The following is a 27,771-nucleotide window of genomic DNA, read 5'->3' as shown; positions in this document are numbered from 1 at the left end:
GTTACCAAGCCTAACAGTTTCAGACTTGTCATGAAGATAAACTACTCTTCTCCTCTTTAGCATAACAATAGCTGCTTGCAATCACTTCACAAAATGTGGCACACAAACCTGCCAGAACCGGAGTTTCATGTTTAAACATGTTGACAAACATCCAACTTGTAATGAACGGTTCCAGTTTCCTAACTTTGCAGTTGGTGAATGATCAAGAGTGTGACGTTTTCTTTTTAATGTGGGACAGACCAGCTTGTTCATTAACACTAGTTGTTTTCTATTATTCTCTATATTCTCATTATAGAACAAAAATGGCGTCTACAGTGTATGATGGAATGCTTCACATTTTTTTTGTGGTATGAGCTGATTTCTATACATGAAACATCTACATTAATGTCAAGTATTTAAATGTGATTTAACACATGCACAGCTGACTGCAGAGTGACTACATTAAAAAAAAAAAAAACACACACACTGTACTTCCTTGTGCTCAGAAATTCCAGTAGACAGCAGAGAGACAGAGGGAACGCCCTGCAGAGGTAAGACAGGTTAAAGTGATCGTACATCACAAGACACACAGCGGAGTCTGATCCTCTCAGCTGTGCAACATGAGCAGGAAAAACTATCTAGGTAAGAGTCAACTGTTATTTTCAGTGTCATTATTTATTTTCAGTTTGTTAGTCATTTATATTTTAGTTTAATTAACACATCCTTCGGGATTGTTACAGTTTAGACAGTGAATTATGAAGCTGAAGAACAAGCGTGAATTAATTGGTGTTTAAGGGTTAGAAAGGTTAAAATATGAGATGGAATATATTTAATTTTTCTTGGTTAGTAATGTAAATTTACAATTTGAAATTCACTTATAGTGCAGTTACTGTAATGGTCCAAGACATGTCAGGTTGATGCAGGGGCATCAGTTGTCATATTTACACACAGTGTGCCTTAAGCTGGTTTGCTAATGTTAGCGTTAGAAATCACAAATCAATCTGTTGATTCAAATCACCGTCCAGTTCAACTGACTGTTCATATTCACTTCGGTACTTACAGCAGTAAGTGAACACATCACTATTCACATGGCCTGATATTCAGCTCTAGTTCTGACTGACTTCAGTTCAGTACTACATTCAGTCTGTTTGTTGACCTAGTTGTTACATTCAGCACAAAACGTGGCCTGTACAAGTCTGTATGTAAAGAGGACAGTGTAAAGGTGCCATCATCGGAGGTATCATCAGGTATCATATTCAAAGTCCTACAAAGATTGTTACAGGAAATCAAATGATGGACGGACAAACATGTAGGTTTGTATGTTTGCAACCTGCTGATGGATCAATTTTAAAGGAATCTCAAGAAGGTGTAAACACTGTGCCTGCAGGAACTAAGCAATGAGGCGCTCAGACATTACACAGGACTGGATCTACTGGGATCTCCAGCACAGCCTTGAAACACAAACACTATCATCATCTCTCAAACTGTGATAAACAGACTGATCACAACTATCGGTTATGATCTTTCTTGTATGTTCCAATGTTTTGACTGCAGATCCAGTCAGAGGGCTGATCACCTAGATGACACAATTTTACAACTCTACAAAACTCATGAATCGTTCGTGTGTGTGTGTGTGTGTGTGTGTGTGTGTGTGTGTGTGTGTGTGGGTGTGTTGTTTCAAATGGACTTCAAACTTAAAGGCTGCTGATTCCAGGTGGAAGAAAGAGTTCAGTGCAGCTTAAATCAATTCACTTTCACAATTCTGGGTCAGTTGTAGCTGATTTCAAACTCTATGGCGCCGTGTTGTTGCTGCTGGAACAGCAAAGCATTTTGAAATAACAGACAAAACCTGATTTCTCAGGAACAAAGTTGAAATAATTAAAACTGGATCATTACATCATCTGTGGGAGTCCTGCTTTTCCATTCTGATAGCCTTCGAGTGATTAATTGCTAAAACTATACATACTGAAGACGATATTTTAATAAACTTTTATTTATAATTTAAAATTTGAAATCAAAAGTGCTTGTACCTGTTCTGAACAGCTCCGGAGTCAAAGGGTAGGGATAATATAATTTCAATAAGAGGTTTTGTGACAGTCTCTCCTGGACCACATTCAAACTGAAGCACATTTAAAGTGACATATTTATACAAAAAGTTACAAAAGACAGCTGAGATAGGAGTTCACTCCCTGGCCCCTGGAGAGTTACAGAAATGGTTGGACACAGCCCCTCCAATCCAACGTGTTAAAGGTGTGAATGAAGGGGTTTTCTGAAGATGGAGGACACTGGCCCATTAACCTTTCATTTGCTAATTTAGAGAATGTGTTTTTTCTAAGTGTATTTCCATTTACACCATCATGACACTGAGCAGAAACAGTTGTTGGACTTGTTGGCAATCAGTCTTTACAGACCTGTTGGACTACATGAAAAATGCACTGTCATCAAGGTAAACAAAGGTTGTTTATCAGAGACTTACTGATGGCTCGGAGGATAAGTGCAGTTGTCTTGTGAGAGGTAACTCATCCATTTTCAAAAATGCAGTCAGTTGAGAGGTTTTTTCTTCCACACAGCCTCTAACACTGCAGCACTGTATGATGCGATGTATTTCTGTCTGACAGGGTTCGGAGATGCCTCAGATTCCAACGAAAGGAGGATCGTTCTCGTTGGGAAGACCGGAGTGGGGAAGAGCGCGGCAGGAAACACCATCCTGGGGAGGGAAGCATTTGAGTCAGAACTGTCTCCATCTTCCCTGACGTCTGAATGTCACAAAGCCAAGGGGAATGTTGGGGGTCGAAAGGTCGCGGTCATCGACACGCCGGGACTTTTTGACACCAATTTCTCCCAAGAAGAAGTTCTGAAGAAGATCAAGATGTGTATCTCTCTGTCTGCTCCTGGTCCTCACGCCTTCCTGGTGGTTCTTCAGCTGGGCAGGTTCACCCAGGAGGAGAAGGAAACCGTCAAGATGATTCAGACCACGTTTGGTGAAGATGCTGCTAAATACACGATGGTGTTGTTCACTCACGGAGACCAGCTGAGGAAGCACACCATTGAGGGCTATATTTCAGAAAGCGCCGAGCTGAAAGCCCTCGTTCGCAATTGCTTTGATCGACACGTCTTCAACAATGAAATCAAAGACCCTCAACAAACCAGTCAACTCCTGGACAAAATTGACAAGATGACGATGGCTAACGGTGGAAGCTACTACACCAATGAGATGTTCATGAAAGCAGAGGCGGCTATAGAGAAGGAGAAACAACGACTGCTGAAGGAGATGGAAGCACATAAGCAGAAAGAGCTGGATGAACTGAGAGCCAAATGCACACAAAAGGTGTACCGCAAGGAGGAGAGGCGGGTGCACATGAGATACGAGTACGAAGCCAGAGCTCGAGCCGAAAGGTCAAATGAGTTCGTCGGTGCTCCAGTGGTAGCCGTAGCGTCAATCTGTGGTGCTGCTGTTGGAGGTCTGCTTGGAATTGCAGCGGGTCCCATTGGTTTGGCAGTTGGAGTTGCAGCTGGAGCAGCTGTTGGAGCTGGCATTGGTGCTTTATCAGTGGCAGTCTCAGAGCGTTGCCACGTGCAGTAAGAGAGCGTACAAATAATAATGATCAGCAATTTCTGATTCCGGTAAACTCAGCACAAATAAGTTAAGGGTGATTCTCATAATCTCTTTTTGTTCATAACTGAAATTATTTTAGATGAAACAGAGCTAATCAGCTTGTATTATGCTGCATCTCTAACAATGTCTTGACTGTACACTAGTGTTATATATAAGTAAAATCATGTAATTAATTTGTCAATGTAATTAAATGTACTTACCATGATGGATTGTGATTGAATGATTGTATATCTGTAGCATCTAAATTAAATTATGTCAAACTGTAAATGTGGATTCTGTACATTGATTTCTTAAATTCATGCACAAATATATGTGAGACAGGTGAAACTGGCACAGCTCAGTAAAACAGGGAGGACTCATATACATGACCCAGAGACACAGTTAGAGGATCTTCACTGAAAGCTTAGCAAAGGTGAGGGGTGAAATCAATTGGTAGGCTGGACTCAGCGATAGGTAAACTGGAGTTCAGGTGAACGGACCAAAGGGGCAAAGGAAACGCCCACAGGCAGGAATTCAGAGAGGAAAAAGCTACAAGCAAGAAATGATAGACAATCTTGCAGGAAATGATTGAAGTGCTCTGGAACTAATGAAGGAAATAGGAACAGGTGAGCACCTGGGTGTGGGGAATCAGGTGACTGAAAAATATATATGCTTCATAGTTCTTGCTCATTCTCTAATCAATTTCATCCTCAGCCTTTCCCACTGTTGCCAGTCTTACGTTACAACAGCTCACTCTGTATTAAAGGTCAATATAGCATAAAAGTAGATGTCCATTTGATTATAAAGCAGGTCCAGGTTCTATATTAATACTGTGAAAGTATCAAAGCCTCAGTCCACAGGGAAATGCACACAGCCTGTATTCAGACACTGAGCCTTAAAACCAGCCGTCAGGACTTCTGGAACTTTGTGATGTCACAACAAAGATTTCTGAGTGTTTTACCTGAAATCTGCTATATTTTACATTGGACTCCTCAAAAAGCAAATCAGAAGACAGGATCAGAGCTTCCTCTCTCCCAATTGGCTGACCGACCTTTTGTTACTAGAGCTCCAGAGGGAAGCCTGAGAGAGGAGATGTAAAACTTCACTGAGATGGTTTTTGGTTCTTAAAACCATAAATAAATCTTCTTATGGATCAACGCTTCAAATAAAACACAGAGGAGGAAAAGATGGAGCTTTAAAGATAAGGCTACTTTACTCTATATAGTCAACAAATCCCAAAAGTGTCTCTCAACACTTACTGGTCTTGCTACCCACAGTGGCTCAATCACTTCCTAAAACTTCCTAAACAAAGTTTCTGAAACAGGAGGAGATGATGATGGATTAATTGGGGACTATTTTCAGCCGCAGATTAATCCACATTTGGTGCTATAGTGAGTATTTGTGGCAGCAGGACGGTGTGTGTGGGTCTGAGTCAAAGAAAACAAAACAACAGTGTGTGTGTGTTCATGGTGATGAAGCATCATGTCAGACAGTGCAACAGTGTGCCTCAAAAAACGGAGCTCAATGGCTCAGAGGAAGAAGATCAGGCTTTGGATTCATAAGACTTGTTAGTGGGATACATTCAATCCTGCATTGAAGTTTGGTGTTTTATACAGTGCCATCAGCAAAAGAATAAAAAGCTAAAAACAAAGATGTTACTGTGTTTTATCTCAACAGAATCCCGGAAGCAGAAGAAGAAGAGCGATGAACTCCGCATCATTTTGGTGGGGAAGACGGGAGCGGGGAAGAGTGCAGCAGGAAACACCATCTTAGGAAGAGAAGCGTTTCAGTCTGAACTGTCCTCTTCTTCATGGACATTTGAAGGCAAGAGAGCTGAGGGCGAGGTCAGAGGTCGGAAGGTGGTTGTCATCGACACCCCAGGGCTGTTTGATACTAATTTCACCCAAGAAGAAGTGTTGAAGAAGATCAAGACATGTGTCTCTCTGTCTGCTCCTGGTCCTCATGTCTTCCTGGTGGTTCTGAGGCTGGGCAGGTTCACCCAGGAGGAGAGAGACACAATCAAGATGATTCAAAGCACCTTTGGTGAGGAGGCAGTCAGATACTCACTGGTACTGTTCACACACGGTGACAAACTGAAGAAACAAACTATTGAAACTTTCCTCTCAAAGAGTGCAGAACTCAAAGAGCTCATTGAGGTTTGCTATGGGCGATATCATGTCTTCAACAACCAGGTGAACGACCACGAGCAGACCGATCAGCTCCTGGACAAGATTGTCAGAATGATTGGTGAGAATGAAGGACGGCACTACACGGCAAAGATGTTCAGGAAAGCAAAAAAGGCCTCAAAGATGGAGAGGAGAAGACTTTCAAAGGAGCTGAAGGAAGCGGAGCAGCAGAGGAGGAACGCCCTGAGGGCCGAGGTGGAAAGGGAAATGAATCTAACAGGAGAGTCAACGAAACACGGTAAATGTCTCCTGCAGTAGGACATGGAAGCATTCAGGTGAACTTGTCGCCTGCCTCTGAATAGTGAATAGATGGTTAATATATGCGGCTGCACTTTAGGACTCAAGGTCCTTTTATCCACTGAGTGAAGGCCACCTTCTGTAAAACCTGCATTCATCCAGCCATGTTTTTGTCCAACCACGTCTGCCCAGGATTTCTTTGTGCTCCAGTTAGTGTGACTGTATGTTTCATTGATGCATACAGATGTGGCTGAGAGGAGGACAGAGTGGAGGTGTGACATTTCTTACACAGAGTTTAGTATTGGGTTCACAAGTTACACAATATTATAAAAGTTCATACCACGTTTGCTCATGTTCTGGTCTTTCTGTGTACATGGCCAAAAGAATGTGGTCACCTGAACGTACAGTTAACACCAGTTAACCAGGAGTTTAGAGAAATTCCAAAATAAAAGTCCTACATTTGTACTTTAAAATAGCTGGAAAATCTCTAAATTGATAAAGTAAAAATAATTGATTTTCAGTGACAGTATCCTGAACTTATATAAGTCATTGTCAGGAATTATTTATTTAATGTTTTTCCATCATCCCTAAATCAAAAAGTAAAGCAATTCCCTTCACATTTAAGAGGGATTTTTAATTCATAGTGACATGTTTTTTACTCCCTGCGAATATAATCCTATTAATCTTATTTCCATATATATATTTCGTATATTTTTTTTTAATGTTAAAACCTTGATTTTATAATCAGACACAGTCATGCTAACTTTGCAAGTCCACCACAATTTGATGAATTGTACTGCGTGTGCCGTGCTTGGGTATCGATTTCATAACCTCTCTTCAGGTGAGGCTACTGCAACACTTGGCTTTGGAAATTGAGAAGAACCAAAATATGTGAATGAATTGTATCTCATGCACACGCAGGAGCGTTTCCAGCACTCACTCAGGGCTCTGTACTATTGCCCAATTTGAAATGTTTTAATTTCCCCTTCATTTAAAGTAAGGGATCTGGAAGACTGTATATTGTACATGTATGTATATTGTATGTTTTGATGTGTGTGTTTTATGTATTGTATTTTTAGATATAAAACTTCATCATGTTAACTTGGATGCCGGGTTGTTGCATCTTGAGCTCTTCCTATATTTATATTAAATTCTTGCCATTTTATTGGCTAGAAATTTGATGCCTCGTTTATATGAAATAAGTGTTTGTTAGCTGATGAGGGTAGAGATGGTGTTACACTCTGTAAATTCATTACATGTACTTCCATAATGTGTTGGGTAATTTGTTTGTTCATTCTCTGATGTTCTTTATGAACCGCAATGGCTGTACATAACAGAGTACTTCCGGTAGACAGTCGTAATGTGTTAGCCCTGAGATACACTGTCTACTACGGAGTGCTCTGCCTCTTATGCAGTGCATGCTGGGATACATTCCATCCCTTTGTAGCCTTGAACAGGATCCACAGGTAAAGAGAGTGGGCTGATGGATGGATGAACTGTAGTGACAAGGCAAATTGGAGAATTGTCGGTTAAATGGAACAAACATGAATGTATGTAAATGTATTTCATGTCTGTGTAGATTTGTATAACATGTTTAGTAAATTTAATTTATATTTTTAATATTTCTCTTTTTATTGACTTTTAAAGAGAGAATGCAAACATTTTTTATTTTAAACACGAGGAGGAACAATCCAGATGAGGTTATAAATGGACAAAATAAAACAAAATATACATAAAAGACACTGGAATGTTCGTTTATGATGCATATTTATACAAAGTCTTTTCTGAAGGAGGAACTACAAATGTTTCCTGTCGCTCTCAAGTTACTTTATCCTCTGACTTCATCAGGGGCGTTAGCTCAGAACTAAAAATGATTTTGTTTGAAAGACAGTTTCCAGGATCAATTTTAATTGAAAACGAGGATAATCCAAAATATATGAATGTCATTTGCATCTTTGTTCCTGCAAGATCTGCAGCAGGCAGTTGGATTTGATAAGACGTTTCTTTTGTAGAAATACAAAAATAACAACGCTAAAATCTACTGCCGCTTCTCTTGTGAGGTGATCAGATTTTCCTCTCTGACATGCTTTGTTTTAACATAAATGTGTTAATTTCTTTATTATTCTACATTGACCCAGCTCAGCTGTAAATTCATCCTGCTCTTCTTAATGATGGAGGTATAATGTATAAGATGATGAATCATTTAAAGTAAACAGAAGCAGTGTAGTCAGTCTGCTGCTCCAACTGCAGCCAAACATTGTTTATGTGGACAGCAGTGACACCTGGTGGCTGTGTCCTGTATTGCACCTCATGGAGAGTATCCTATTGAAAGTGTGGTTAAGGTTTGTGTGAATCTTGGAAATGATTTATTCTCTAAATACATGTACCAATACTCCATATAATACTTTTGCGCATAAATGAAATATTGACAGAATGTTGGCAACATCTAATATAACAGCCAGGCGGTTCCTTGCATATATCTATCTTATGTTTGAAAATAAAATAGCAGTGGTCGAAAGTAATTCAGTACATTTAATCAAGTGCTGTGAACTTTACTTTTCATTTTCTGCTACTATATACATTGAAAGTTAAATATTGAGGTCAATTTGTCAATTTTAATCCACTGTGTCAATCCGATCGTTTTAGTCAACAATTTGCAGATTCGGATGAATAACCAATTATATGTTAAAACTTTACTGAAAGTGACATTCCAACCAGCATGCTAACCCCAATCTCTGCTGATGAGACCTTTTTTTTTATGGAAGTAAATCACGTGACCGCCCAGCCTCGCTGTCATGTGATTTACAGAAGGAGTGAATATGCACGCAGCCGTCGCGCGCATCCTGTACAGAGCCGGGTCGGAGCGTCAGGATGGATGGGACCGTGCTGACGGTGACTGTTTTGTTCCTCACTTCGTCTCTGGGTCTCTGCTCCTCTGACACGTACGTCCTGGACGATAATGCGGGACTTGGGAGAGTGTTTGACGGGATTGGAGGTCTGAGCGGTGGAGGGGTGAGTTCAGTCTGTCCGTCTACTTCCTGGTTCGATACCCTCCAACACACGGGAAAGTAAGCGGCTTGTTGTTTACTAGTGTAACATTTCATTTCCTTCCTTCAGGCCACCTCTCGGTTACTGGTGAATTATGAGGAGCCGTACCGGAGCCGGATACTGGACTACCTCTTCAAAGTAAGACCTGAGCCGAGTCTTCCGTACAGTCGAGTTCAAAGTACGTGAAACTCACTGCTGTGTGTTTTTGTTCCGTCTTCAGCCAAACTTTGGAGCCTCTCTGCACATACTGAAGGTGGAGATCGGAGGAGATGCTCAGACTACCGGTAAGTGACATTTAACAACACAGCGGCTTATTTTTTTTAATTACTTATTAATTAGTATATAGTATTACCTATTAATTATCAGAAGATAATTCCAACACTCCAAAGTGACACCTTCAAATGACTTAATAAAACTGAGTGAAGTGGAGGCGGATAATTCTTAGCGATTCTGCTTGATAACATGTTTAGACAAATAATCAGTTGTTGATTAATTTTCTGTCACATGACTAATCAGTTGATTGATTAATTAATGGATGCACCAATAGTTATTTGTGAATGTATCAACCTCTGGTACCTCCAGATGTGCGCCGAAATGTGCAGAAAATAACAAAACTAATAACATATACAAGAAAATTCAAAATATTGACATAACTGGTAGTACAGCAATAATAATTAGTACTAGAAAAATAGTAATAATTGTAACAGAAGTTATAAAGTGGGGTGAGGTCAACATGCTGCTGAGGTTGTCAATAATTGACATGTCACACAATCTATTTCATGTCATTAAGTATTTTTGCTTGCAGATGCTTTGATTGCGTGTTGTTGTTTACATTATATAGTCAGATCATTTGCTCTTACAACTAATAAGGCAGGATTGTAGGAAGGCCCTATGACTGGCCCGGGTGAAATCACTAATTTGCACCTCTTTTGCTGCTGTGACGTCTTTCAGAGCATTTACACTGTAAACACACCTGTCACCTGTAAAACACGGTGCTGTTGAACCAGAAAAACACAGCAGATTCACTGCACTCTGTGATGAAAGAGTGAGCTGCAGCCCTGAAATAAGTTTTAAAAACACACAATCAATGATCGAAGCTTCTCACACGGAGGCTCCGACACTTACAGGAGCTCCAATCTGAGGATGAGAACTGACAGATCCTTTTTAGCTCACTCTCTCCACTGTGTGTGTGTGTGTGTGTGTGTGTGTGTGTGTGTGTGTGTGTGTGTGTAGCCTTGCAGTTGTGTGTGTTCTCAGTCCGAACAGAACAACTTATACACTTACACTTGCTAATTTTGATGGAAAAAGTGGTTAGGATTAGCCTTCACCTGAAGGCTTCCAACTAGAGGCTCTTGTTAACAACAGCCATCTTTAGCTGATCTCAGCTGGCCTTGCTATCTCCCCAGTGGCTTTCTGCAGTTGTTTGGGTCCTGAACCCCCCAGAGGACTGATATTAGAACAGATATTGTTGTGTTTTACGTCAGGGATATGATAAACCCTGGATAAACCTTGGATCCACAGATCGTTTTTATTTTGACAGTATATTGGACCGTGAATGTTTTCAGATGGAACAGAGCCGTCCCACATGCACTATGAGAACGATGAGAACTACTTCCGAGGCTACGAGTGGTGGCTCATGAAAGAGGCCAAGAAGAGGAACCCAAACATCACACTCATAGGTGAGAAAAGACACTGTCACTGAGGTCAAACAAAAACCTGATGACGCAGAAATCAAATATCAGAATGTAATACTAAGAGACAGTGATTAGTTTATGATCAAATACAAAGTATTAGGCCATGTTGAGGAAAAAAAAGAATAAAGTCATAACATTAAAAGAGCAAAGCCTTTCTTGTAATAATATGACTTTATTCTCATAATTATGACTTTATTCTCCAAATTTCTGATTTTTATTTTCCCTCAATGTGGCCTTAATACTCAGTCGTAGATGGGAAATGTAGTCTTAAGACTGAAACCAGCTGGGTGCATTAGTTTGACGACGATACTGCACTCAGAGCATCTTGAACCTCGTCTGTGTGTGTTGGTGTGTGTCTCCCTGCAGGTTTGCCCTGGGCGTTCCCTGGTTGGGTCGGCCATGGTAAGAACTGGCCCTATGACTTCCCAGACATCACTGCGGCGTACGTGGTGAACTGGATCCTCGGTGCCAAGCAGTACCATGACCTGGACATCCAGTATGTTGGGGTGCGTACTCAAGTTACTTAAAGTCTTGCTCCTTGCCATGTGGTGTAGAGTGGAAATCAGGGCTGCTCAATTATAGCAAAAATCATAATCATGATTATTTTGATAAATATTGAGACCATCGTTATTTAACACGATTACTCATTGACTTTGGAAACAACGGCATTTATTGAACTTAAAAAAAAAAGAAAATGGAAAACAGATTGCAAAACATGGTTATACACAATATGAGTTAAAGATATCTGAGTGTTAAATAGCAGCCAAACAGGGCGTGGTCTGTCCCGACTATACTGTATATAGAAAGTCTCTGAACCGGAACACTGCTCAAGATGACGCACCGTTACGATTTTAATGGTACTACTACTTTTATCATTACCACTTATCGATCCAGTACTTTAATGGTTATCTTATCTGTACTTTTTGTTATTTTGTAAGAAAAAAAAATAATAAATTGAGAGCAGAATTAACATGCTGCTTTATAAAAATAATAATCTATATAATTTATAAAATTAAAGCAGCATGTCAGTCTTCGATCTGATTGGCCATGTACTGACTTGGATGGGTGTCATGGATATTCCCATTTTTAATTTGCCTTTTCAAATAGTTTTTCAGACTAAATTATGAAATTAATGAAATGCTTCATTACTTTTCCTGTTACATCACTGGTCCTCCAGCCATCCAGAACATAGTATCACACCATCGACAACGAGTATTTTTAACTGCAACCAACTTGGTGACAGTATTTCAGGTAAATGTAGGGGCGGATAAACAAATCAGCTGTAGGCTGAGTTGTAAACATTTTGCTTGAAATGTAAGCATGAATGTAAAACTGGACTGTTTGAGCAACAGATCGTGTCACTAAAATTCACTTTTATCTATTTAGATTTGGAATGAGCGAAACTATGACACCAAGTACATCAAGGTAACCCCGACCTCTTCTCTTTCAATGTCCCCTCACTGATTTGACTGATAAAGGTTTAGTGCATTATGGGTAAGCTGGCGCCGAACTGTGGATTGAGGAGAAAAACAGCCACCGACATGACGCACAGTCTGACTCTTAGTGGGTGATTTTTCCACTTGTAGCTGGGTTCCTCTGAGAGCATGTCTTTGTTGCCAAGGTGCTCCGGGACATGCTGGATAAAGTGGGTCTAACTGGTGTCGGCATCATCGCAGCAGACGGTGATTGGAGCATCGCTAATTCTATGATCGTTGACCCGCGCCTTAATGATTCTGTTGAGGTGATTGGGTAAGTACATTTGGCTTCAGGTCGCATTCAGAGGCGGCTCAGTCACTGCTCATTTGACCCAATCATACGGCAATCACACTGTAAAAGCATGATTTTCACCCCGTGCTGTGAGGTCACTGAAGGACAGTTTGATCGCTGATAATTAATTGACTAAACACATGATGCGCAGATGGTGAGATGTCAGGCGTGTCTTCTTCTCTACACATCTAACTGTGAGCTGAATGTTTGTGGCTGTTTTTCGGTTGGGCGGTTCAGTCAGACACTAACTTGATAAGATGCATACATTCATGCTCCTCTGCAGTGTATCTACATGCATGTCGTGATAGAGCATGACATGTTAACCACTGAAGTCAGATAACTCTTTGTGATGTTGTAAACTTTATTGTATATTGCTGCCATCATGTAAAAGAAGAAAATGCATTTCTGGTTTTCAAGCTATGCTTATCAATATCTTTATATTTATTTATTTATTTGGATCCATATTAGCCACTACCAAGGTAGCAACTATTCTTCCTGAGGTCCACTCAAGTAAACATGACATCATAATGCAAACCAATAATGTAAATTAGAAGCCAAAACAAAATGAAATAAGAAAATAACAACAAAAACAAACAACAGTAAAACGACTAATTACGATAATAACAACAATGACGGTGAGACGCTAAAATTAACAGTGGATTAAAGGGCTGAGCTGAACAGAAAATAACTTTATGATTCATCTTTTTTTTCAGTTGAATTATCCAGTCTTAATTCCTAAAATCAGGAAATCCATCTGTGCATCTCTGCCTGTTCTCAGTGAATATGTTTGTGTTTGATGTTACATTGAAGCTGTGGTTAATAAGTATAAATGGCGCTGTATAGTCATGTAAATCCTTTTTTTTTCAGTGTGCTCAAAAATAGGATATTCCCTCAGAAAGTAATGTAGATGATGATAACTGGCTGTCTCCACTCACTTCAACTATGTTGTGAATAGTTACAGTACATGAGCACACAGCGCTGTTAACAGGACTGTCAGGTAGAGAATCTAGCATTTGCTTCTAGAGTCTGGAAACAAAACCAGGTGAATCCACTGAAGTAAAGTTAGCATTATGTGGATTCTACTTTGTTGAATGAGGAATTAATAATCTAACTTTTAAATTTCTGATCTGCCTTAATATACTGATAACTATGTTAACAATTGAGCACCTCTATGCAATTTACAATATATTCAAAAATATTAGAAAACAGCATTGTTGCTCAAATTTTGGGAATAATAACAAATGATAATTCCTGATATTTATGTGACAATTGTTTCAAGTGGAAAAAAATCACACTGGGACTTTCTGAATTAAAATCCAATCTACCTCTGCACTAGGTCTGCAACTAACTGTTAAATTAGCACTCTATTAATTAGCTGATCATTTTCTCACTTACTCGATTATTCTTTTGTCTGTAAAATAATAAGCTTTATTTATAGAGCGCTTTTCATACAGGAGATGTAGCTCCAAGTGTTTTACAAAAAAAAACAAAATAGTACACTAAAATAAAGGTGGATAGAAGGACAACGACATTAGACATTAGAAAGATAGTAGATGATAAAATATGTACATGAAAATAAAACCAGACAGCAGTAAGAATAGTAAGAAGTAGATGAGTTAGACAGGAGTAGATGTCTTGTTTTGTCAGTTTACTGTGACAAAGAAAAAACATTTCAGAAACTGGAACCTGCAAATGTTTTGCTTAATAAATGGTTAAAACGATTTGGTTCAGCAGTGAAAACAGATTCTTATTAATGATCTGTTGATGGACTCATTGGAATTCAACTCTTCTCAACTATCTCATTTCCAATCGGAGCAGCAGCTGTCTTCATAGATGAACTGAGTGTCCTCTACCTGCAGAGCAGCGAACAGCAGACAGACTCAGTCAGAAAACAGCTGGCGAACATAGAAGAACATTTAGCAGCTGAAGAGAAGCTGGTGGAGGCCGAAACACAGAGCTAACAGAGAGGGGGAAAACTGGTCACAAACTACATGATTTACATGATGGCAGCAAATACTGTAGAGACAAAACGCGTCCACATGGTCAGAGCTGCGACTCAACGTCTTCTCTGCTCTCTGTCTCCCTGTGTGACTGTGACCGGCTGCACCAGCTGCTGCGGTACACTCTGGATAAAAGCGGTCTGGAGGGGGTCAGGATCATAGCCAGTGACAACCTGTGGGAGCCCATTGCCCTGTCTCTGCTTCTAGACCCTGAGCTGAGCACAGCTGTAGACGTGATAGGGTAGGATTACGTCTCTGAGCGTGACGTGTGTGAGCGTCTGTCTCTAACTTGTGCTTGTGCCTGAAAAGATTGAGCTATTAACAGCTGATTGGCTTTGAGAACGTGTCGTCTCCTGCATGATGCATGTGATAACAAAAATAATAAGTCTGATAACAGCATATGTTGATTTGTGTGTGTGAGTATCTCATTATTTAGTTTGCTTGTAGTTTTTAAGCTGTTAGAGGAGCATGATCATGTTTTCTGTGGCTGGTTTGTTTGTTACTTTTTACAGCAGGACATGGTGTGTTGGACATCTGTCTGTGTGTATAGACGTCTGGTGAACTCAGTAACTTCAAGTCCAGCGGAAATTAAACAGCTTCATTTGTCTGCTCCAAGCACATGTCTGTAAATCTGTTGATCTGTGAGACCAAAATGGAAGAACTCATATTTTCTATTTCTTGTTTTCATGACGGTGCCCAGTAGTTCTGCATTGATTCAACAGAAAGCTATCAAGTATCCACTATGTAGCTGGAGACCTTATTTGGAGGCCTCCAATCATAAAGCGGTAATTTCAGTGCTGTGTCCCACCGAGCTAGACCAGTCTCTGAACAACAACCCACATTAGCCTCAGTCTGCTTCTTATGCAGCTTAGCAACAGGAACACGTCCGGTTCTGCACCTTTAGCTTGTAGAACCAGCCTCCAGACAAACAGCCACCAGGGAAACATGACGTGCTAACATCATTCTGCAGGATAGATAACTAATTAGCTAATTAGCCAATTCAACTGCCCCCCCCCCATAGACCATGAACCAGTGGTGTAGTCTACATGACAGGCAGGTATATGCTGTATAGCCACTAAGAAAGCTCAAGAATTTCCATATAGCCACTTAAAAATGCCACAGGATACCTAACAACATAGTTTTGAGACAGAACTTGCACTTCAGTAAATTGTTTTCGTAAAAAACGGGTCGGGAGATCTGACAGTAAACTCAACAAACATGTCGCAGTGTCCCACCTACACCACCATCTGATTGGTTATATGATGACATTATTAAAGGTCACCTTTAGGCTGCCAGGTGAATCAGTTCCAAGGTGAGAACCGAAAGCAACTAATTAACTATTTTAAGCTGTAACATATCCTGCTCTCTGCATATCTTAATCACATTTCTTTTAATTGAAGGCGTCCTCATTACAAATACTTATTTATGTAAAATGAATATGAGCAGATGTATTTAGCAGATTTTATTTCCAAACATCAGAACTGAAGTCAACCTCTAAAATGGAATTGTTTTCAATACAAAACCCTTTTTCTTCATTTACCAAACTGAGCTTAACTCTCAAGCACAGCAGTATGCAATGCCTTTCTGAATATGTGCAGGAACTTTGGCAAAATATAACAGTAAATATTACATTACAAAAGTTAGTATTCAAATCGGGAAATATCTGATCAAAGAATAACTGTAGTCAGCAGGACTACAAATCTGATTTGCAATGAAAGTAATGGAAAAAACTCAACTTTCATGACTGTGATACTCAGTGCTACAGATGCTTTTTGATCAGTATCTGCCTGACGTTACACTGAAGTAGCTGCAAAAGCTTCAGTGCGTTGCAGTCTTTTTTCCAGATTGGTCTTGAGGTTGTGTGAAATCACCGGATTATTCTTCCCTTTGGGGTTTTCTCCACCATCTGATAACATGTAAATTAACACATCAGTCACTCAGATGTTAGCTCGTATTGTCATGTTTTTTTGCTTTGCATTAAACCAGTTCTAAGCACAGATGTTACATTTCCAAAATTTGACAGCTGTCTCTTATCGTGTTACCTCTACCTTGTGTTGTGTGTGTGTGTGGCGTCCAGGGCCCACTACCCAGGCACCACCACAGTGTCCGACGCCCTGAAGACGCAGAAGACGCTGTGGTCATCGGAGGACTACAGCACCTTTAATGATGAGGTGGGGGGAGGCTGCTGGGCTCGCATCCTCAACCAGAACTACGTCAACGGACACATGACGGCGTGAGGAAATACACCAGCAAAATAATCTGCATTTCTGTCCAAATGTATTTGTTTCATTAGGATTGAATTTCATCCAGTGTTTTATTTGATTAACCTGAAATTTATGTTTTCAGAGAGTGTGCTTTAAATCATTTGAAGAAAAGTCACAAAATGAACTGTTCATGTTGTTCTTAGTTTCCAGCTTGATGTCAGTTTATTTTAAGAAAACAAAGAATATTTCAAGTTTAAGGTGTAAAAAATCATCAAGAATCAGAAGCTGTGGTGACGTTTGGAGCGAGTGTAACTGTGCATGTAAAGCCTGTGTGCAGCTCTCTGGTTGCTGACAGCTAATCTTCTTCCAGCACCATCTCCTGGAACCTGGTGGCCAGCTACTACGAGAATCTGCCGTTTGGCAGGGACGGGCTGATGACGGCAGAGGAGCCCTGGAGTGGCAACTACGTGGTGGAGTCTCCGATCTGGATCACAGGTCTGCACCACATCCCACACACACACACACACACACACACACACACACACAGACAGATGTTTTGCTGATGTGAGCGCAGGAGAGTGTCAGATAGTACATATCTCTTTAAAAGTCCAGTACAGCTGGACGGCCTCTCCAGCTGCCAGGGTTCAGTCTGATATTAAACTTAAGGAAAATAAGGTCTTAAAATGTCTTATATGTACTCTAAATTTTGTTGTAGGTATTAAATAGCAAGTCTGAGGTAGATGTGTTTGTCGCCGTTTGTTAAGTCTGTCCATCAATCTAGGTTTGGGAATGGGAAAGTGCAGATTGAATGAGAAATGTTAGGAGGAGACCCCCATGAATCAAGCTTTGTTGTTCAGTCTTTGAGTCTATTTTTTGCAGTGGAGCTTGTTGTAGGCTGTTCCCCAGTAACTTAAGTGAGAAAAGAAAAAGTCAATGTGCATAGTGATGAAGGCTGAAAGGCCTGCACTACAACACACCAAAACATATAACATGTTTTTTCCCTGATTATCTAAAAAGTAATATGAAATTGTGTATTAGGATATGGAAAATGGTTATCATAGTTATTTCTACCAACATGCATTATTGGTGTGATTCTTTAATACTGCTGCTGCAGGTGTTTAGATCTTTTATTGCTGTTTCTATTTGTGTCTACTATGTGCTGTTGAACTTCCATGATGAGCATGGACTGAATTTTCTACTCCCCCCTCTCTCTCTCTCTCTCTCTTTCAAAGAATTTCTTGTTTATCTCTCACTGTACTGTCCGAATACAGGCAAAGTGCCCAAAAATATAAGTTAAGAAAAAAAATTCATTGATTTAAGGTCTTAAAAAGCACTGGTTTAGATTTTTAAAACTATGCAGGAACCCTGAGCTGTCTGAGCATCACACTAACATGACAAAGAGACAAATTCATGTAAAAAATCACTTGTTGCTTAGTGGCAGAGGGCAGTTATTAGAGAGGAGCCATTGTGCATGCTGGTCCAGCAGTAATAAAAATAACCTTCATGTTTAGCTTATTACAAAAAAAAAGAGAACATGCTGCGCAGAAAGAAATATTAAAGAAAACTAAAAGCTGTGCTGTGCAAGGTGATGAAGACAACCCAGGCCATTCTGTTCTGTAGGAAAGAAACAGGAAAATAAAGTGAGGAGAGACTGTGTGATGGTTAGTTGTGTGTGTAGTGTGGTTTGATCTGGACAGTACGAGGAAGGAACTCCTCGACTATATGAACTTCCTGCTACAACAGGAGTTTCCATAATCTATATAGATGGTCATGATTCGACCTTTTTCTCTGACCTTGTAGTTTGAGTAATATTTTGCTGGCAGTTTAACACCAAATATTGTGTGTGTTTGTGTGTGTGTGTGTGTGTGTGTGTGTGTGTGTGTGTGTGTGTGTGTGTGTGTGTGTGTTTGAGATGCAGTCAGGTTGTTTGGACATAATGTTTCTGTCTCTGCTTGAGATCAGTAGAGGTGATAAAGGATTCAGTAGAAGTGGTGATACGGTCACAGGAAATACTTGAGTATTTCAGTCTGATAAATAAATGAGGGACATGAACATATGAGTGTGCGTTTGTTCTGCTGTGGAAAGAGCATTCTCTGTGCTAAGGTCACCAACAGAAACCACTTATCTGAGTAGAAGTGCAATTATACTAAGACACATCGTCAAGAAAAAAAGTGTGTGGCTCAGTATAAATTCAGAGTGGTTAAGTTTGGCAGCGACTTTACAATATCATGAAGCACTCTCATTGTCGAATGTATCTGATTTATAACCTACCGTTTAATCATTTTTTGTTTCCCATTCATTTGTTCTCATCTCTCTGTTTCTCTGCCAGACCCGTGGCTCTTGACCATGGTTTGGAGACATCTGGTTCTTAGCTAATTTAGCCTGACTAAGCAAAATTGGTAAAAAAAAAAACAAAAAAAACTTAACAAGCCTTCAAAGTCAAGCTTAAGAGCCTGGTTCCAAACCTTTTTGCCTTGTGACTCCTCAAAACAAACTCATCATCACTAAGTCATCATCAGTGATCCACTAGTTGTGACCAGTTTAACCACAGACAGATTTTTTTTGCCATGTGCTTTCCAGAATGGTTCTTACAGATGCTGAGAAGTAACTTTATTATGTTAGTAGTAGTCCACAATGAGAAAAAAGCACAGATTGAAGCGAAGCATGGAAAGGTTTCACAGAGCATAAATGCCATTCTGCATCTCTCTCCTCATTTCTGGTCTTCTCTCCGCAGTCAGAATATCTAATGAGTAAAAATTCACCACTGCAGGAAAAAGCATGTCAGTCACTCCCATGTGTCTTTTAGCACTACGGCCTCAATTCACACAGGCATACACCTCACTCCTGTTGCTTTTAAAAAAATGAACTGGGATATTGCAGGCAGAATTTGAGGTTGTACTAAAAGATAGAGGATTTACAGTTAGCTACAAACAAAACATTTAAGTCTGCCAGATGCTCAAAAAAACCTTTATTTGAATAACAATTTAGGATTTTATAAAAAGTACTTTTCATCCCCCTTCGTCTCCCTCTACCTATAATTTCTTTAACATTTTGTATGTTGTTTTGTATGTGTGTTTTTTTCACTTAGTATGTGTTACAGTTATCATTATCACATAACTCTACTTCATCCTTACACAGTGAAGTAGTTCAAGGTTTCTACCTCTATTTCAGTTGGAGAGAGTACATGTAATGCATTCAATTAACACTTTCTTTCATCAGGCCATATATTTGATAATGCCAGATTTCCTCCAGCTGTCTCTGATAGTGTGCCTTGGTGGGCAAAAGAAAGCATTTTCTTTGTTCTGTTGATCAACAAAAAGTCTACTGGGGCAGATTAGTTAGAGCCAAGGTTGTTATAATTAGCAGCTCAATTTTAGTTGAATGCTTGAATTATATTTTTAACTTGACTCCATATTTAATCATCAATAATAATTTTGATAATTACTGACCGATTTCCAGACTTTTCCAGACATCTGGACGTCTGGCTAAAGTGTGAGAGAAACTGGTAAACAATCAGATGATGGTTTTCAGTCCAGCGTATGAGTGTTGAACACAGGTGTGCCACAGGCTTCATTCCAAGGACTGATTTTATTCACAGTTTTTGAAAATGAATAAGTTGTAAAACTTATAAACAACACATCTGTATGCAAACACAATTTTATATACAACAGCGCCCTCTGTTGCTCAAACTTGTGTTTTTATTTCTGTGCTGTACAGTGAATTGGAACTGATTTGATTAAATGCAATGTGACTAGATGTTCTGTTTGCATTGATGTCCTTAGAAGAGAGAAGAGAGGTGGCTCTCAGTGGCCCTCCCTGTTTAAATAAAGGTTTTAATATCTAAAAGACTGTTTGGCATGATGCAGAAATAAGAATTAACCTTATTTTAACAGATTATTGATAAAGGTGATAGGAAAAGCTTCTAGGTGCACCTTTAGAGTGATTTAGTTTGATATTGAACAGTTATAGGACGTCTCTGACTGATTATTGTGGCTCTTGAACATATGACTATTAATGTGAAAAGAATATCTGTCTTAAATCATGGTCTTCAGTAATGGTTCAATAAGTAACCGGTACTGTATTGTTTTCCCTGCAGCCCACACTACACAGTTCACCCAGCCAGGATGGACCTACCTGCAGACTGTTGGACATCTGGCACAAGGGGGAAGTTATGTTGCCTTGACTGATGGGAAAGGAAACCTCACTGTTGTCATAGAAACCATGGCAAGTTAGGCTTTTTTGCTTGTTGCTTCTTCCAAGTTTTCACTTCCTGGTTCTGTAATTTTAAATAATTACTTAAAAATGATTTTGAAAGTTGTAAAGCTGTAGCTGTTCAGAGGCGTTCAGATGGAGTTTAGCTGTCAGGTTTTCAGCTGTGTTACATGTGCTAACAAAGTGTAGTGAAGTTACACTATTACACAGAAACACTAAACCTGTTTCCTCTACAGACTCATGATCATTCAGTCTGCATAAGACCTCCACTCCTTCCATTTAATGTGACATCCCAGAATGCAACTTTCCAGCTGAAGGGATCCTTTGTAAGTTCCTCTCGGCTTTTTATCAATCTAATAAAAGTTAGCAACTGATCCTTCTGTCTTATTCAAGGTTTTTATTTTTTCTCAGACTTCCATCAAGGAACTCCAAGTGTGGCGCTCCCAGTTTAACTTCAAGACCAAGAAGCCCTCCTTGTTCAAGAAACTCACTCCACTGAAGGTAAAGGGACATTCAGAATTATTATTAAAAAGAGGAACAAGCTGAGTCTTTTAACAAGGTCTAAAATAACTGTCTTTTGTTTGATGATTTTAGCTGTCAAATGGATCATTCACCTTAAATCTGGCTGAAGATGAGGTTTACACTTTAACCACAATTACAACAGGAGAGAAGGGCAGTTACCCAGACCCCCCTCCTTCAGCTCGCTTCCCTAAAGTCTACAAGGATAACTTTAATGTTCGTAAGTATCAGACACAGAACACAAAGGATGAGTCAGGTCTTAGTCTAATTCTTCAAGCAGTTTAAACATGTGTATTACAGACTAGAGTGTGACAGGTTTAGGAAATTGACAAATTACTTGATTAAAGCTGAGAATTTGTTATGAAAAGTCCTTAAGGTTGTGTCACAACCCGGCTCAAGGCTGGACAAAGGAGGGGAGACCACACATTAGCACTTACTAAAAATAAGTTTATTTTACACAACTAAAAAGGAAATTAATCATAAGACCAACAAAACACAACAAAACTGAACAGGTTGGAAACCAGGGTGAGAGAGGGAAAGTGGCTGACTGCCACCAGCTTATATAGTGCAGCCAGAGCAGGTGAGCTGAATCTCCCTGACGACCAGACTCCACCCATCAGGCTCCTGCAGCAACAGGCCTGCTTCGAGAGGATCCTAACAGTTGACAACATACCCACATTGGACACTGTATTTTTGTACTGTAACAGGGTTTCCATATGTCCTGGAAAATGAAGAATGAAAGAAATAGTACAGGGTCCTGAAAAATAAATTTACATTTTCGTCTTTTTCTTTTGCTTAAAGCCTAGAGTTAGACATCTGCAACAGCTGGCAGCGGAAATTAGGGTGCTCTTCAAGGACCAGACAAAGTTAGAATCGCAAGGGGCTGCACATGGTCTTTTATTTTGAAAAGCTCGGAATGTGATGGTGGGGGCATCGTGCTCTCCTCAGCAGCAGGGACAGGGAGACTGGTCAGAACTGAGGGAAGGATGATTCAGCCAAATACAGAGAGGCCCATGAAGAAAGCCTGATCCAGGGTCCAGGAGACAGTTCACCTTTCAGCTCCACAATGACCTGAAGCCATGACAACACTAGAGTGTCTTCAGGACAAGTCTCTGACTGTCCTTTAGTGTCTCAGCCAAAGACCAGGCTTATAGCCCTTAAAACACATGTAGAGACCTTAAAATTGAAGTTCAGATACTTCCCATCCCGTCTGACATAACCTGAGAAGATCTATCAGGAAGAATGATATAAATTGACCAAATCCAGGTGAGCAGAGCTTGTAGAGACTGAGCCAAGAGGACTGTAGAAGCTTCTTTGGCAACAGCTACAACTTCCAGAGTGCTGAATTCTGGATGGTGAAAATGCAGCGAATTTTTTAATGAATAAAATAAGGGTTTTACAAACTTGATTGAGTGCAAAATACAGACTCACAATATTGGATTGTCTTTGATATTTTTTAAGTTTCCCTTTAACTGCCCTCTCAGAAGCTAACATTGTGTTCGTCAGTGCTATTTACATCTTCAGAGATCAGGCCACTATACTTGTGCTAATAGAATGTGATGTAAAACAGAAAGAGGGATTCAGGTTAGAGCCATAGATTTTAATACAGATATTTTAAAGGAGACTTCAATAGAGAGGAGCTTGTTAGTCCATCTGAGTCTGACGCCCATGGACATGGTAAAATTATTTCTTGAAAGCAGTGTGAAGTATAACGAAGAACCATAACTACAGGAAACAAGTTAGCACAGTTACAGAATTTTACAGTAATACTTGAAAATAGCAAAGAGAAAACAGCCTTCTTCATCCTTCTCCACCTTTGCAGGAAACCCTCCCTTTTCCGAAGCTCCAGACTTTGCTGACCAGACGGGGGTGTTCGAGTACCACATCAACCTGACTGACCCTGGACCTTACACCTTCACCTTACGACAGGTTCTGACTGAGAGACCCATCACATGGGCGACAGACGCGGACCAGACCATCAGCGTCATAGGAGACTATCAATGGTGAGATGATGTATGACCGTATAGAACTAAATATGACAACTGTCTACAATCCAGGACTCTGCCAGGTGTCTATCCATGTTGTGTTGTTGTGTTACAGGCAGAACCTGACGGTCACATGTGACATCTTCATGGAAAGTGTGAAGACTGGCGGTGTTTTCATAGCAGCCAGGGTGGATAAAGGAGGCCAGTCCATCCGCAGCGCTAGAGGAGTCTTCTTCTGGGTGTTTGCAGACGGCACCTACAAAGTCACCAATGATCTGGGTCAGTAGGATCACTCCTCGCTTCAGTTCACATTTTACTGTTAAAACAAAAACAAAGCCAAGACTTCCAGACTTTTGGTATCAAATCCATTTTCAAACGTCCAATCATCCTGACTAGAAGGTTATTGATTTCCCTCTGTTTTCTTCTGCTGTCACAGCTGGTCAGACTGTACTTGCAGAGGGTCAGTCTGGAACCCGAGCATATGGCTGGCACACCTTATCACTCACTGTGAAAGTAAGTGAAGATTTCACGTTGTATTCAGAGAATTTGGTGCTTCTTAGACTTTTTTCTTCTTACTGATGTGTCATAAGAAAGACTGTAAGCATCTTCGTAGTGTCTACTGCAGCTTTTTAAACAGGAGATATTTGATATTGATGCCTCAGCGCTGGTGGGAGTCAGAGCCATATTGTTCTCAGGTTTTCCTTCTTCAAATATGGCACAAACACTTACTTGGGGATGAACTGATTAAGTTTTGGTGGTCAAAGGTCAAGATCAGTGTGACCTCACAAAACACTTTTCACTCAAGTGAACTCAAGACTTCACACAGCAATTAAGACAATATTTCAAACAAATGGTTCATTTTTTCTATGACTCTGGATAAACAGGGATGTAACCTGAAACTAGTCTGAGTCCAGGAGGCAGACGGCCACCAGGAAGTAATTCTAGTTTGTATGGATTATTGGTTATGGCCAACAAATCATTATGAAGCATAAGGGCACTGAACTCAGTCACATCAGGCGGTTTGCAGAAATTACAGAAGTACTTGAAGACTCCTCCTTCATCACACCTCACTGATTTCATACTGTAGTTTCTATCTCCATATCATTTCCCAATCACATCATGATACATTCTCTAATTACATTACATTAAATTACTACATGGCATTTACAGTATGCGACATTTCATGTAGCAATGTCATGTAATTGGATAATGTAACGTGGAGGCTGTCCTCCTGTAAAATATGAGCCCATAGGTCATCTGTGCAGCAGGTTAATGTGACCCATAGTTACATTTTGTTGCTAGGTGACATCTAGTGGTTGTAGTAATTATGACAGGAGCAAAGGGAAAAGTGTGGTGACGTGGTATAAAGAGAGACAAAGTCCACGTCAGGAGGAAGTTGTGGGGGATGGATGAATGTGACGCAGGAGAGCGGTGTTCCATTCCCATGTGAATGTAGCAGCTTATGTTGTTTCTATTATCCATGACCGTTCGACAAGGTTACCACATTATTATTATTGTAACCATGACAACAAATATCGTCTAATGTTGAAGAAGTACTGATTTTAACCCAAACCACAATCTTTTCCTAAACCTAACCAAGCCATGAGCATTATTATAGTAACCAGGTAGGTAAGCCACTGTCAGTACAGTCCATGTGTTTGTAATTGTAACCATGACAACTGAGGTCTGGTACGCCAGCTGCCATAAGGACGCTATTTCAGGAGACACTCGTATCAGCGGGTTGAAGAAAGCAACATGTGTGATGATGATTGGGAAATGATGCACTAATACTTTTATTTCATTCTATTAGACGGAATCAAACCTAGATTGTTGTCGCTCATGTGGTAATTGTCATATGACACAAGTAGGAATCAAGATCTTAATATTGGCACCCATGCCCCAAGAAATAAACAGAATTATTCAGTAAAATTACTTACTGAGGTTTTGCAATGTTCAAAGTCACAGAGAACTGATTGATTGAACTTCATTCAGTTTTGAAGGTGGAAATTTCAATGATAAGGAAACATGAACTTTGTTTTTGAGCAAATAATCTTGAATAATGTTGTTCAGTGTTAATCTGTCAGCTCCATCTAAATGCCTTATAGTCACATCCCTGTTACTGACGATCAGAGTGAACAAGCAGAGAGTCTATAAAGAGTAATAATGCACCTAATAAAACAGACAATTGTGTATGTCGTAAAGCTTTCCACTGGAACTGTGTCTTGCAGGGACAGCTTGCATCAGGGCTGCTGAATGGATACCCACTGTGGAAGAACGCTGTGGTGCTGAACCCAAACAACGGCTGGGCTGCCATAGGAACACACTCATTTGAACTGGCACAGTTTGATAACTTTGCTGTGGTGGCAGAATGATGATTTAACTGTGAAATAATGATTTATACTGTGATGTTAATATTCTGATTAATTTATTGACTTGATTAATGCCTTGTTTTAATACTGATGTGCCAAATGTACACTTGATTTTTTTTCTCTCTCTTTAAAAAGTTTTACACAAGAATTAAGGAAACACAAAGAAACATAACACTGCACCCTTTAAATTTGCTCAATGAGATAAATGTTATTTTGAACTGATTTTTTTTTATGAAATAAAAGGATTTTATTATAAACTGCTTTTTAATTGTTTAAAAGCATTTGTGTAGTAGTAAGGGACAAAATGTGTCTAGCTCACTGGAGTGAAAATGAAGAGGTATATGTAACTGGATGAAATAATGTGTGATGTTACCTGATTTTCCAGCTGTTTTCAGTGAAAAGCAAAAACAGCAGGAGCAGATTAATTTAATTTCAACTATCGCTGGTTTAGAAACAGTATCTGAGGAAATTGTGAGCACTAGTTAAAGTGTAGGATGTAGAATGGCTCCCAAATAGGTGCCAGGACACTACGAAGGTCACAGGGACTCAAGGGGGGGGCATTTTATTCGGAGATTTAATTGTATCAAAGTGTGACCAGATCACATCCTGTATAAAGTCTATGATTAAGTCTATGATCATGCTTGGATATTATGTGTTCAGCGTCCAAATCCGGGTCAGAATGCTGCTTTACATTTGTGCAACTGTAACTGACTGTAAGTATTTGGACAATTACACATTTTTGTTCTTGGCACTACATTAAAGTCTCAGTTTCAACAGACGGCAAAATAACTCTGGCCCATACTTGGGCCACATCTTTGTTTTCTTCTGGCCCAGTTTACACCCCAACAGCTCAAATCTGGCCCATATAGAACATGATTGTCTGATGCTACTTCCACATCTGGACCAATTCTGGCATACACAGAAAATCTTCTGGCTGTCAGTGAGTACCGGAGGAGAACAGCTGGACTCTGCCCAGATCTGGATGTATATGGGCCAGACTTTGCCAAGGACCCAAGCATATGTTGGGCCAGAAGTTTCATTTTACTATAGTGCCTTTGGCATCTTTGTGTCATTTCAACAGTAGTTCAAACATGAGGAGCTCAGATGTGGCTCAGTGTTAACTGAGAGGTGACACTTGCACACCTCATGTTACAGCATCATGTACACAATTCCTGGAAGCTTAAAACATCCCAGTTCTTTCCTGGCCTGTGTCATCACCAGACATGTCACCTATTGAACATGTTTGGGATGCTCTGAATCTGCATGTAAAATAGCGTGTCTCACTTCCTGCTAATATCCAGCAACTTCACCCAGCTACTGAAGAGGAGCAGTCCACCAACCACCAACCTGATCAACTCTGTGTCGCACTGCATGAGGCAAATGATGGTCACACCAGATACTGACTCCTTTTTTCTGATTCACAAACCTCTCCCCAAAAAATGCACATCTGTAGCCCAAGTCACACAGTTCACCTAATGAATGTTTTGAATGTCTTTTTTCAAAATAAAACTGCACAATTTAGAGTGACCTTTTATTTTGACCAGCCTAAGTTACACCTGTGAAGAAATCATTCTGTGTAATCAGCATCTTGATATACCAGGCCTGTAAATTAGATGGATTATTTTGGCAAAGGAGAAGTGCTCACTATCACGGATTTTAACACATTGGAGATGAAAAATTGAGAGAAAGACGCCTTTTGTGTGGTGAGGAAAAGTCTTAGATCTTAAATCTGCTTTCTATATTTTTGTTCTGTGTAGAGTGAGGTGGGGCTGTACGGAGCCCCTAAAGGGACATGGGGAAAATATTTTTTTAGATATGTTTCTCGTCTCGTGCGCACGAGTAACATATCTAAAAAAATATTTTCCCCATGTCCCTTTAGGGGCTCCGTAGGAATAGTATCTGTGGAGAAGATCTTCGGGGTCTCTCTTCTGAATACCTGGTCTCCGGATGTAGGTGTACAGTTAGAAACAAGGAAG

At 40.0% G+C, this 27,771-nt stretch overlaps 3 protein-coding genes across 4 annotated transcripts; all 3 read left to right on the top strand.

Moving 5' to 3' along the window:
- Nucleotides 1-531: 531 nt before the first annotated feature.
- On the top strand, nt 532-3,862 carry LOC111667265 (GTPase IMAP family member 9-like). Its single transcript, XM_023422916.2, has 2 exons — nt 532-621; nt 2,598-3,862. The coding sequence occupies exons 1-2, from the start codon at nt 600-602 to the stop codon at nt 3,560-3,562; spliced, it is 987 nt and encodes a 328-aa protein (XP_023278684.1). The 5' UTR covers nt 532-599; the 3' UTR covers nt 3,563-3,862.
- Nucleotides 549-7,737, top strand: LOC111667253 (GTPase IMAP family member 9-like). Its single transcript, XM_087178404.1, has 2 exons — nt 549-621; nt 5,252-7,737. The coding sequence occupies exons 1-2, from the start codon at nt 600-602 to the stop codon at nt 6,016-6,018; spliced, it is 789 nt and encodes a 262-aa protein (XP_087034530.1). The 5' UTR covers nt 549-599; the 3' UTR covers nt 6,019-7,737.
- A 1,076-nt stretch (nt 7,738-8,813) lies between these two features.
- galcb (galactosylceramidase b) lies at nt 8,814-26,427 on the top strand. Of its 2 annotated transcripts, none has more exons than XM_023422908.2 (17): nt 8,814-9,009; nt 9,115-9,183; nt 9,266-9,329; nt 10,611-10,724; nt 11,106-11,245; nt 12,126-12,164; nt 14,617-14,747; nt 16,584-16,739; nt 17,081-17,205; nt 20,807-20,934; nt 21,159-21,248; nt 21,334-21,423; nt 21,517-21,661; nt 23,264-23,444; nt 23,542-23,705; nt 23,863-23,939; nt 25,655-26,427. In XM_023422908.2, the coding sequence occupies exons 1-17, from the start codon at nt 8,869-8,871 to the stop codon at nt 25,796-25,798; spliced, it is 1,998 nt and encodes a 665-aa protein (XP_023278676.1). In that variant the 5' UTR covers nt 8,814-8,868; the 3' UTR covers nt 25,799-26,427. The 2 variants fall into 2 exon arrangements, with proteins under 2 accessions (XP_023278676.1, XP_023278677.1); XM_023422909.2 differs by lacking the exon at nt 14,617-14,747 and adding an exon at nt 12,361-12,488.
- The last annotated feature ends 1,344 nt before the right edge of the window (nt 26,428-27,771 follow it).

Source organism: Seriola lalandi, unplaced genomic scaffold (assembly GCF_002814215.2).
Source record: "Seriola lalandi dorsalis isolate HSWRI2012SDOR001 ecotype SW California unplaced genomic scaffold, Sedor1 jcf7180002054687, whole genome shotgun sequence".
Classification (NCBI taxonomy): Eukaryota; Metazoa; Chordata; class Actinopteri; order Carangiformes; family Carangidae; genus Seriola; species Seriola lalandi.
Note: the sequence above shows the minus strand (reverse complement) of the source record. Positions and strands in the feature narration are given on the sequence as shown.